Source organism: Equus asinus, chromosome 13, assembly GCF_041296235.1.
Source record: "Equus asinus isolate D_3611 breed Donkey chromosome 13, EquAss-T2T_v2, whole genome shotgun sequence".
In the NCBI taxonomy this organism is placed as follows: Eukaryota; Metazoa; Chordata; class Mammalia; order Perissodactyla; family Equidae; genus Equus; species Equus asinus.
In genome coordinates this window covers 16,097,262-16,108,849 of record NC_091802.1, presented here as the reverse complement: position 1 = coordinate 16,108,849, position 11,588 = coordinate 16,097,262, and the positions used below count along the sequence as shown (strand labels likewise).

General features: G+C 48.8%; 1 protein-coding gene across 2 annotated transcripts in view; it reads left to right on the top strand.

Moving 5' to 3' along the window:
* The first annotated feature begins 515 nt into the window (after positions 1–515).
* RAP1GAP2 (RAP1 GTPase activating protein 2) overlaps positions 516–11,588 on the top strand; it is a 210,790-nt gene continuing 199,717 nt past the window's right edge. For both annotated transcript variants that reach the window (XM_070482583.1, XM_070482581.1), the window contains exon 1: positions 516–670. In XM_070482583.1, the coding sequence (XP_070338684.1) occupies positions 621–670 (50 nt within the window). In that variant the 5' untranslated portion in view covers positions 516–620. The remainder of the gene's footprint in view (positions 671–11,588) is intronic.

Sequence of the window (11,588 nt, the reverse complement as noted above, 5' to 3'; positions counted from 1 at the left end):
TGGGCGGAGCTGGTCCTAGGGTTGGGCGGTGTGCTGGGCCAATGCTATACTGTTTTAATTACTGTCACCTTAAAATATTTTAATAATGTGTAGGGGACATCAGTTTTTATTTTAGGCGTTTGGAGTGGTTTAATTTTTTAATGCATAACTTACTGGGTGGGTAGAACAGGTGTCAAAAGGGAGTGAGGCACAGACGGATTAAGTGGGTCGCCTCCAGTCCCTCGGCACGTCAGGTTTCCCTCGCAGTAGAACTTGGAGAACCCGGCTCCTCGCCCAGTGCTCCCAAGAACCCTGGCTCTTCCGCGCCGCTCTGCAGGCAGGCCGGGAGAAGGCAGCGAGGGGAGAGGCTGTGGTCTCCCCGGCAGAGGCGGAGGAGCGCAGTGACCAAGCCCTCGCCCGCTCCAGGGGCGGGGCCGGCGGCCGCCCTCGGGGGCTGAGCGCGGCGCTGTCCGCACCGCCTGGGCTCCGGCCCGAGTCGCCTCGTGCCCGCCCCTCCCGCCGGGCCCCGCGCCGCACACGGCCACGGCGAGCGCGCCCTCGGCACCGGCCCTGCGGCAGCCGGAGCCGCCTCCGCCGGGCGCCCCGCGGCGGCAGGGAGTGGGCGGCCAGCCGGGCGAGGCATGGCGAGCCGCCGGGCGCCGGGGGAGAAGCGCTGGCAGCTGGTGCGCTGGTGAGTGGGCGCCGGGGGGCGCGGGGCCTGGTGCGGGCGCGAAGCCGCGCGCGCTGCGCCCCGAGGCCGGGCTGGGCGCGGGAAGGAGCGGGGGCGCTGGCCCAAAGTTTCTTCTCGGTCTGAGGTTGCGGGGCCAGGTTCAGAGAGAGGCGCTGGGCTACCTGGGCATAGCCATCCCGCGTCCCCGCGCCCGGTCCTTGCGGCTCTCCAGAGAGATCCGCGCTGGGACGCGGAACCCTGTCCCTGACGTCAGGCTTTGGAGCGACCCCAGTCCTCTTTCCACAGGCTCAGGGTCATCGGCTGAGTTTCCCTCCTTTCCTGCACCCCCGTCCCCTTCAGCTTTCCTTTTTGTGCCATGGGGGTCCTCTGTCTACCTCCATTCCTTCTGCTCCGGGCAGGGCCATGGACTTGGGCCCCGAGAGGGCACAACCCACAGCCCTCAGCTCCCCTGTTGAGGGAGATGCCCCAGTCCACCTACACAGAGACCCCTGTGGGTGGGCACTTTGGGGCTGGGAGCTTAGAGAAGGGGACCTAGGAGGTGAGGGAAGAGGTCCCTGTGTAGATGGGTGGTTGCCCCTACCCACAGAACCGCCCAGGCTGGGAAATCAGAGCTTGCCGGTGTCAGGTTACGGGACTGCAGGCTGAGAGGGTTTGAGACGCATCGCAGCCGAGTCACCTGGGTTGGGCCCATGTCCCCAGTGTCCGAATGTTGAGGGCTGCTTCAGCCAGGGGCCTGACCTCTGCTTGGCGGGATTTAGAATGCAGGGCAGCCTGCTCAGCCCGCTGGCACCCTGAGAGGACTCCAAGAATCAAAGGAGAATGTTTGGCTGCACCCCTCCCCATCCCACATCATCCCTCCCATACCAGGGCCAGGAGGCATCTCTTGAGGTACCATCTCACCAGGTACCTTCTGTAGCCTGAATACAAATAACAATAATATTATCATCACTAACAGCAACCTGGGCTTCCTGAGCACTTCCTACTGGCTCCACCATATTCAAGATCCCAGCATTGACTCACTTATTCTTCACAGTGATACTCAGAGGAAGATATTAGCACCCTCATTTTACAGCGGAGGAAACTGAGGCTCAGAGAAGGAAAGTGGTTAGTCCAGGTCACCCAGCAAGCAAATGGCAGAGTCAGGGTTTGAACTGAGGTCTCGCCCGGGGACTTAACTGCTCCTTTGTTTTGCTTCTTATTTTCTGGATCATCCCACCCAGGCTGGCCACACATCCAAGTTCACATTGTCAGAAAAACCCAGCATGTCAGAGCAGGAGGGGTCATTGGGTTTCCAGCCTGCTCAGCCCGCCCCCGCCCTGGGACGATTCCAAGAATTGAAGTCCAAATAATCAAAATTATTATTTAGCGGTGGAACCACTTTTCAAATGAAACCCCAATACATAAATCAGATGAAAGTAGAGTTGATCTGTTTGAAGAGCTGGTGGGAAGCTGGCAGTTTGTGCCCTCTTGCTGGAAAGGAGCTACAACCCCAGGACCTCTCACATCAGTTTGCCTAGTTTAATTTCTTCCCTCATTTCACGGAGGAGGGCACAGGAAGAGTCTTAAAGGGGCAGAACTTGAATTCCTGCCCTGACTCTCTTTCTGCCCTGGCACTGCCTGGCTGGGTTGGATCTTGGGCTGGACCTGAGGATGCATGAATCATTGTTAGTGCCCTAATTAGGTTTTGGGTCACCTTTCACCCCCGGGTAAAAGCCCATGCCTTTGAGAAGGTCCTGAAGATGTGACTTGACTGGTCAGGCACCCTGGCAGGGAGGGCTGTTCAGGCCAGACACCGTCTGAATCCCATGGCATGCTCCCAATATGGTCAGCCTTGGTTCCTGGTTACAGGAGTTCAGATGGAGTCAGTTTGCTTCACTCAAACTGGCTTAGGAGAAAAAGGGAATGCATTGGTTCCCAGAACTGAAAACTCCAGGAACTCTCCATGTTTCAGGCACAACTGCATTCAGGTGCTCAAATAATGTCACCAAATAATGCTCTATTCTCTTTGTCTCTCTGCTTTCCTCTGTTCTGCTCTCATTCCCTTGTGGAGGCAAGGTGGCTACCAGCAGCTGCAGGCAGCGCTCCAAGTTAGAAACCCTCACGGACAGAGTGCTCCCCTTTTTCAGTGGTTCTAGCCAAAGTCTCAGGATGTCATCTCATTGGCCTGACTTGGGTCACATGGGTCACAATCACTGTGGTTGGCCAGGCTGTCATGTGCCCACCCATGGAGCTGGGGCTGGGGTTAACTCCGCCCAAACCACAGAACTTTGAGTGGGAGAGAGGGTGGTGAATGGCAAGTCATTGGGCAACAAAGAGAGCTCACGCAAATCCACAATGAAGTTAAAAGGCGAACCAGAAGCTGGATAACAGCGTTTTCACATAACAGGTTAAATGTTAATTTGCTAAATGCAAGAAGTATTGTTATAAAAAAAATACCATAGGCTAGGTGGCTTAAACAACAGAAATTTATTTTCTCACAGTTCTGGAGGCTGGAAGTTCAAGATCAGGGTGCCAGCGTGGTCAGGGTTTGGTGAGGGCCCTCTTCCTGGCTTGCAGATGGCCCCCTTCTCACTGTGTCCTCATGTGACAAAGAGAGAGCACACGAGCTCTCTGGTGTTGCTTCTTATGAGGACATTAATCCTATCGGCTCAGGTCCCTACTTACCCTTAGTTACTTCCACAAAGGCCCTATCTCCAAATATAGTAATACCAGGGGTCAGTATGAACTTGGGGGTGGGCGGTGGCACACACACATTCAGTCTGTAATGCCTACCAAGAAAAGCCTGGGAGTCTAGCTGGTGATTGCTTCAGGTTCAACACGTGAGAGATGGTGGATGCTACTCACATCTGATTTGGGGGAATAACGTCTGAACATGAACCAGAGGAGTGAACTTTGGAGACCAAGTGTGGGACACCACTGCAGCCACAGCAGATACAGAAGAGCAAGGACCTTCCCACAGCGGTTGTGTCCACCGGGCTGTGCAGGACTGCTGTTCAACAGTGCCACCTTGTGGTGCAGAGAGGCAAGAGCCATAGAGGGCTGTTTATCCAGTTTTGTCTGCATCTGGTATTTCAGAAGCAGGACTAAGCAAGGCTCTGGGGTTTTTTGAAAATTCAAAAACAAGATGTCAAATTTATAATAATATGGTTTGAGAGAGATGGAGGATTCAAGCAATCAACTAGAAAACAAGAGTTATGGAGGCTGGACCTGTGGCCAAGCGGTTAAGTTCGCGTGCTCCGCATTGGCGGCCCAGGGTTTTGCAGATTCGGATCCTGGGCATGGACCCGGCAACGCTCATCAAGCCATGCTGAGGTGGTGTCCCACATAGCAGAGCCAGAAGGACCTACAACTAGAAAATGCAACTATGTACTGGGGGACTTTGGTGAGAAGAAGAAAGTTTAAAAAAAGATTGGGAACAGATGTTAGTTCAGGTGCCAATCTTAAAAAAAAAGAAAAAGAAAAAAAGAGTTATGACCAGATTTGTACCCTAAGCTATTGGTATAGGTCTACCAGTTCCACAGGAAATGTGTACGTCTGCAGAGCTGTTAAGCTCCTTGATAATAAGTTTTTCATCTATTCAGATTGGCTAACCTTTTAATATGTTCATGGTACATAAGAGCATAGGAACACCTAAATAGTCACAGAATATGGGGCAAGACTGTCATGGTTCTCTCATAAAATAAAATGCTTCAAATGCCTTTTAAAAGTGAAAACCTGGCCTGCCCATTGGCCTAGTGGTTAAGTTTGTCATGCTCTTCTTCAATGGCCTGGGTTGGGTTCCCAGGCATGGACCTACACCACTTGTAGGCAGCCATGCTGTGGCAGTGACCCATATACAAAATAGAGGAAGATTGGCATGGATGTTAGCTCCAGGATAAATCTTCCTCAGCAAAAAAGGAAGATTGGCAAAAGATGTTAGCTCAGGGCAAATCTTCCTTGGCAAAAAAAAAAAAGAAGAAGAAGAAGAAAGAAAGAATGAAAAATTGAAAACCCAAGGCAGAACCGTTGTTTAAGGTCTAACTGTGGTAAATTGCCATGTTTGGACTTGCGGGAGAATTGGGATCTTTCATTTTTTTTTTTTTTGAGGAAGATTAGCCCTGAGCTAACATCTGCTGCCAATTCTCCTCTTTTTGCTGAAGAAATCTGGCCCTAAGCTAACATCCATGCCCATCTTCCTCTACTTTATATGTGGGACACCTGCCATAGCATGGCTTGGCAAGCGGTGCCATGTCCATACCTGGGATCTGAACTGGCGAACCCCAGGCCGCCAAAGGGGAATGTGCAAACTTAACTGCTGTGCCACCGGGCCAGCCCCGAATTGGTATCTTTTAAAAACTGTATCAATAATCCATTGAAATGTATTCTTTTTAAAAAAGTAGTGGTTTAAAACAAGAAGGAGATAGCACTGCAGACCAGAATGGCCAGATTCTGAACACTGATGACATCAAATGCTGGCGAGAATGTGGAGCAACAGGAACTCTCACGCATTGCTGGTGGGAATGCAAAATGGTACCGTCTCTTTGGAAGACAGTTTGTGGGTTCCTTACAAAACTAAGCCTACTCTTACCATACAATCCAGCAGTCACGCTCCTTAGTATTTACCCAAAGGAGCTGAGAACCTTTCTGTCCACGCGAAAACCTGCACATGGATGTTTATAGCATCTTTGTTCATAATTGCCAACACTTGGAAGCAATCAAGCATCCTTTGGTAGGTCAATGGATGAATAAACTGAGGCACATCCAGACAATGGAATATCATTCAGCAGCAAAAAGAAATGAGCTATAAAGCTGTGAAAAGACATGAAGGAAACTTAAATGCATATTTACTAAGTGAAAGAAGCTAATCTGAAAAAGCTATATTCTGTGTGATTCCAACTATATAACGTTCTGGCAAAGGCAAAACTAGGGAGACAGTAAAAAGGTCAGTGGCTGCCAGGGGTTTTGTGTGTGTGTGTGTGTGAATGTGTGCGTGTGTGGGAGATGAGTAGGCAGAGCACAGAGCATTTTTAGGGCAGTGAAAATACTCTGTATGATAGTATAATGATGGATGATGTTAAAAAAAACCACAACTCGTGTCCAGTTATCCTTTCAGAATAGCTCTCTTCCTTTGGACTCCTTCTCCAAATTCTCCTTAAACTACCAAAAATTAAATTAGAATTTGATTGGGTTCATCCGCTCAAGTTATTAAATATGTATGGGTTTTTCAGCATTCCTATTACATCTGAGGGCCTGTGCTGGGCCCTGCTCAGTTTCTGATGGGGGCGCCTGAGAGTCTGGGAGGGGGAGCTGACAAAGGCTAGAGGCCAAGGCTGTGTGAGTAGCTGAAAAGTGGAGCAGAGTGCTCTGGCAATTTTTTTTTTTTTTTTTTTGCTGAGGAAGACTGGCCCTGAGCCAACATCTGTTGCCAATCTTCCTCTTTTTTTTGGCTTGAGGAAGATTGTTACTGACCTGACACCCGTGCCAATCTTCCTCTATTTTGTATGTGGATACCACCACAGCATGGTTGCCGACAAGTGGTGTGCGTCCGTGCCTGGGAACCAAACCCAGGCTGCTGCAGCAGAGTGTGCCAAACGTAACCACTAGGCCACAGGGCCAGCCCCTCTGGTAATGTTCTTTTTACTGGCTGAAGTGTATTTCATTGTAAGTTGGACCATAATTTCTTCACCTAGCCTCTATTGATGACCTTCTAGTGTATTTTGAATATTTTGATGTTACAAACATTGCTGCAATGAACATCTTTGGATCTATTCCATGAAAACATGTGCAAAGATAGCGGTTGGATACATTCTTCAAAGTGAAATTGCCGAGTAAAAGCACGTGCACATTGTAAAAGATATTGCCAACCTGACCTCCAACGAAATCGCACCATTTTATATTCTCTCTAGGGTTGTGTGAGATGCCACTTTGCCCACAACTTTGCTCACCCTGGGAATTAACACACTTTTAAACCTTGGCCAATCTCATGAAAAATGGTCTCTCATTGTTGCTTTAATTTTCATTTCTTTATTTAAAGAAAAGTTGCATTTTTTCTTGTTTATTGGTTGTGTTTCTACTTTTGTAAACTACTCATTCATTTCCTTTGCTCATTTTTCCCCTGTTGGTTTGCTCATTGCAAATTTTTTCATATTGATCTGTAAGAGCTCTTTGTTTATCATGGGTATTAGTCTTTTAAAAATTTTGTAGTAAATTTTATATTTTAGAACGGTTTTCGATTTACAGAAAAATTGAAAAGATAGTACAGAGAGTTCCCATATACCCCACACCCAGTTTCCACTATTATTAGCATCTTACCTTAATATGGTGCATTTGTTACAATAATGAGCCAATATTGATATATTATTATTAACTAAAGTCCATAGGTTATTCAGATTTCCTTAGTTTTTCTCTAATGTCCGTTTTCTGTTCTAGGGTTCCCTTTGGACACCACATTACATTGAGTTGTCATTCCCTCCTTAGGCTCCTCTTGGCTGTGACAGTTTCCTGGACTTTCCTTATTTTTGGTGACCTTGAAAGTTTTGAGGAGTACTGGTCATATTTTGTAGAGATTGAAATTTGCCTGATGTTTTTCTCACGGTTAGACTAGGGTTATGAGTTTTTGGGAGGAAGACCACAGGGACAGAGTGCCATTTTCATCATGTCGTACCAAGGGTACGTACTGTCAACGTGATTTATGACTGTTGACGTTGACCTTGATCACCAGGCTCCTCCTCTGCAGAGTCTCCCCCTTTCCATAGTTACTCTTTGTAAGGGAGTTACTATGTGGAGCCCACGCTTCAGCAGAGTGGAGCTGTGACCCACTTCCATGAGGGTAGAGCATTTACATATATTATTTGGAATTCTTCTGCATGGGATATTTATCTCTTTCCTCCCATTTATTTGTTTGTTCAGTCATCTGTTTATATCAGTATGCACTCATGGATACTTATTTATTTTTTATAACAGCTTTATTGAAATGGAATTCACACACCATACAACTCACCCATTGAAAGTGTAAAATTCAGTGGTGTTTAGTATATTTACAGAGTTGTGCAACCATCACCATAATCAACTTTAGAACATTTTCATCACCCTCAAAAGAAACCCCACAACATTTAGCAGTTTCTCCTTCCTCACTTCCTTACCCCCTCGCCCAGCCTTAAGCAACCAGTAATCTACTTTCTGTCTCTATGGATTTGCCTGTTCTGGATATTTCATATAAGTGGAATCATACAGTATGTGGTCCTATGTGTCTGGCTTCTTTCATTTAGCATAATGTTTTCCAGGTTCAAGTTTCAGGATCTGCCTGACCTACCCCAGTGTTCAGCCTCAAAAAAGGTGTAACCTGTAAAGAGCCGGACCCTTCTTTCTTTTGGTGATGGGTTGCATGCTCCTGGAGGTGTCACCCCACCCTCACATCCTGGGGCCTGTTTCTAGGAGCAGCTCCTACCCTTCCTCTTCTCTTCTCATTCCCTTCAAAATGTCCCTGACAACGCCCAGGTCTCTTGACTCCTGCTGTCCCATGGATAACCTGAGATGCTTCTTCTTGCTAAAGTTTTAATGGCTGATAGTGGCTTACAAGGTTGACCCTCAGCAGTCGTTAATCTCCTTTGGTGTACTGTTCAATGGAATTTCAGGTAGCTGGCAGGTTAATAGGGAAGATATTTGGGGATGGGTGGTGTTCTGTTTTTCCTTTTATTTAGTGTGGTCCAATTCAGCAAATACACTAAGTTAATAAATTGGATTCATTAATGGAGATAGTCTGTGTCACGGCATTCTGTGAAAGAAGCTTCCCGAGGATGTTGTGAGCGGATCACTGTTCTTTTGAGTCTCAGGGCAGGCTGGCTCGTGGACCAGAGGGCTGCATGAGGACGGATGGTGCAGGGATTTCAGAGACGATCAGACATGGTCTTTGCACTTGCGGGGAGACAGACAGGCACATAAATAACTCACGTACAGGCGGGCAGAGAGCAGCGCTGTGATCAAGGTTAAGCAAAGCCTCCTGGGAAACTTGGAGCTCTCTTGGATTCTGGCTGGGGGTTGGGGAGAGAGTTTTAGAGGCAGTGTGGTTCCAGCAGTGGGGGCAGGGTCGGCAGGAGTCGGGTAGAGATGGAGGGAGGGAAGTTCAGGTCAGAGCACGGCCTGAGCAAAGGCTCTGAGGTAGGAAAAGGCAGGGCATGCTTGGAGAAGGACACACAGACCAGGAGTGCAGGGGTCTGTTGGGGTGCATGCGGAGGGGCAGCATGCAGTGGTGGGAAAGGCTGGGAGGGAACAGAGTGGGGAGGGAGTGGACGTCTAAGGTGAGCAGTTTGGACGATATTCGATATGCACTGGGAAGCCACTAACATTTTCAGGCAGGGGAGGAGCTGAGAAGATCTGTGTTGGGAAGCGGGGGCTGGTGTGCAGGAGGCAGAGGATGTGTGTGTGTGTGTGTGTGTGTGTGTGTGTGTGTGTGTGTGTGTGTAGGGACTGCTTAGGAGCAAACTGGATGCCTCGGGCTGAAGGTACAAGGAGGGCCTGGCCTCTGCGGCTTCCTGCATGTGCGCCCTTGGACTAGTTCACCTCTCTCTCCTGAGCCTCTTCTTCCCCATCTCTAAAATGGGCTCAGCTGGTTCCAAGGGGTTCGATGTGAGGCTTAGAGGTGAGACTGCAGGGAGTGGGTTTGTCTGTCATCGGTGAAGCCCATAAGGCCCGTGACTGGTGAAGGCTGATAAAGATGGCAGGGAGGGAGGGTGATCATGATGACCACGTGCGTGAGCTTCCCTCGCATTATCTCATTTAATCCTAGCAACAAGCCTTCAAAGTGGTATTATTATTACAGTTTGCATTCTGCACAGTGGCAGGGGTGAGTGGTGGGGGAGAAGAGGATTAGGGTGGGCCTGGTTCCTGAGTGGGCCTGCTCTTCCCTCAGCCTGGGGGCCTGTGTGTGCCCAGTGGGGTCAAGGACAGACCTATTTGTGGTCTATCAGCCTGGGAGGGAGGGGACATCACTATCAGGCCTTGGTTCTGCCAGTGTCTTTGGACAAGCCCTGTGCCTGCTCTGGGCCTCATGTCCTCATCTGTAAAATAAAGCTGTCAGACAAAATGAGTGCCTTCTTGGGGCTTTTTTTTTTTGGTCCTGATGACCTAAGACTTCATGATCAGCAGAGTTCTCAAATTAAAAAAAAAAAAAAAGATACTTTTTGAAAACAGAGAGCACAACTGGAAGGACTTGCAACTAGAATATACAACTATGTACTGGGGGGCTTTGGGGAGAAGAAGAAGAAGAAGAAAGAAAGATTGGCAATGGATGTTAGTTCAGGTGCCAATCTTGAAACAAACAAACATAGGTTATTCACATGGTTCAAATTCAAAAAGCACTGAAGAGTTACAATGTTCCCCAGCCACTCAATTCTCCTTTTTGGAGGCAACTAGCGTAACCAGTTTCTCCCATAGAGATGGCAAGAGCATGTCATTCAGGATGGAGGAGCCCAAGGTGGGGGATGGGATTAATCAGGGTGGGCTTCCTGGAGGAGCCAAAGTTTGAGCCAGGTTTTGCAGGAGGGGAGTCATCTCAGGGCAGGAAGCAGGTCACAGAGGAGGGTCATATCCCAAACGGAAGTCGTGATCTTCTCTCCCAAACCTCTCCTGTCCAGCGCGAATGGCTCTACAGCCAGCTGCCTGCACATACCTGGGAAACCACTTTGCTGTCTGTCTCCCCCTCACCTGTGTCTCACCCATCACAGGCGCCAGCCAGCGCTACCTCCTTAGCTCCCATTTCACTGCATCTCCAGCACTGTCCCCCATACCAGTCACCATTGTCCCACCTGGACCCCTGCAACAGCATCCAACCTGGCTGCCCTGCCATTTCCCACCCGGCAGCCTGGACGATCTTCCCCAAATGCCTATCAGATCATGTCCAGGAGAGCAAAGGCAGACAGGCCAGATGCTCTGGTTGGGGAGGCCACAGCGGCAATGAAAGCCAGCAACCCTGCCTTCTGGGAAATTCTCTCCTCCAGCAAATAGCCTGTGCCCCACCGGGCAGTGTCAGAGCAGCCGCACAATTTTTATCACAGCACTTCATGCAGTTTGTAATTTCACACACACTCGCATACAACCTTTGGAACAGTAATCCCCCTCCCCTACGAAAAGATACATTGTTAAAAGTCAGTGCTCTATGCCCCACTCCCCCAGTTCCCTCCTCTGCCCACCCAGGTAACTACTTTTATCAGCTTTTCTGTCTCCAGAGTTTCTATGTGTAAAGATAAGCAACCACGAATTCATACTTTAGTCCCTCCCGTCTTTTAGCATAAATTACACATACTGCTCTTTCTGCACTTGATTTTTTTCTCTTAGCAATGTATCTTTGCATGATGGCACACAAGAACACCCTCATTTAAAACGCTTGGAATGGCTGCACACTTTTCCTATAGGGAGGCACCACGATTAACTTAACCAGTCCCCTATGGATGGACGCTTGAGTCATTCCCAGTCTTTTGCTGTTATAAACAATGCCACAGATGACCTCATCCACATGTTAAGATCTGTAGATAAAGTCTCCAAAAAGGAATCGTTGGGCTACAGGGGAGCTGCATTTGTGATTTAGATGGATGCTGTCCAGTTGTCCTGCAGAGAGGTTTTACCAATTGACACTCCCGTTGGTAACGGATGAGAGGGCCTGTTTGTAACGATATATTTGTTCATGTGATTACTTGATGGTTTCTCTCCCCACGGCCCGTAACTCCAGGAGGGCAGAGATTGTTTCTTTTGCTCATCATTGTTGGCACTCAATAAATGCTGAATTAATGAATGGACTCACGGGTCTACCAGGAGGGGGTGGCCAGAGTGGGAGGGATCTTTTTCTGTTACCCTTCCCCAGCCCAGCTTCTCCAGCCTTACTCTGGGCTGACTGTCCATCCCCAGGGTGGCTGGGACACTGTGAGAAAGCCTTGAGGTGCTGGAA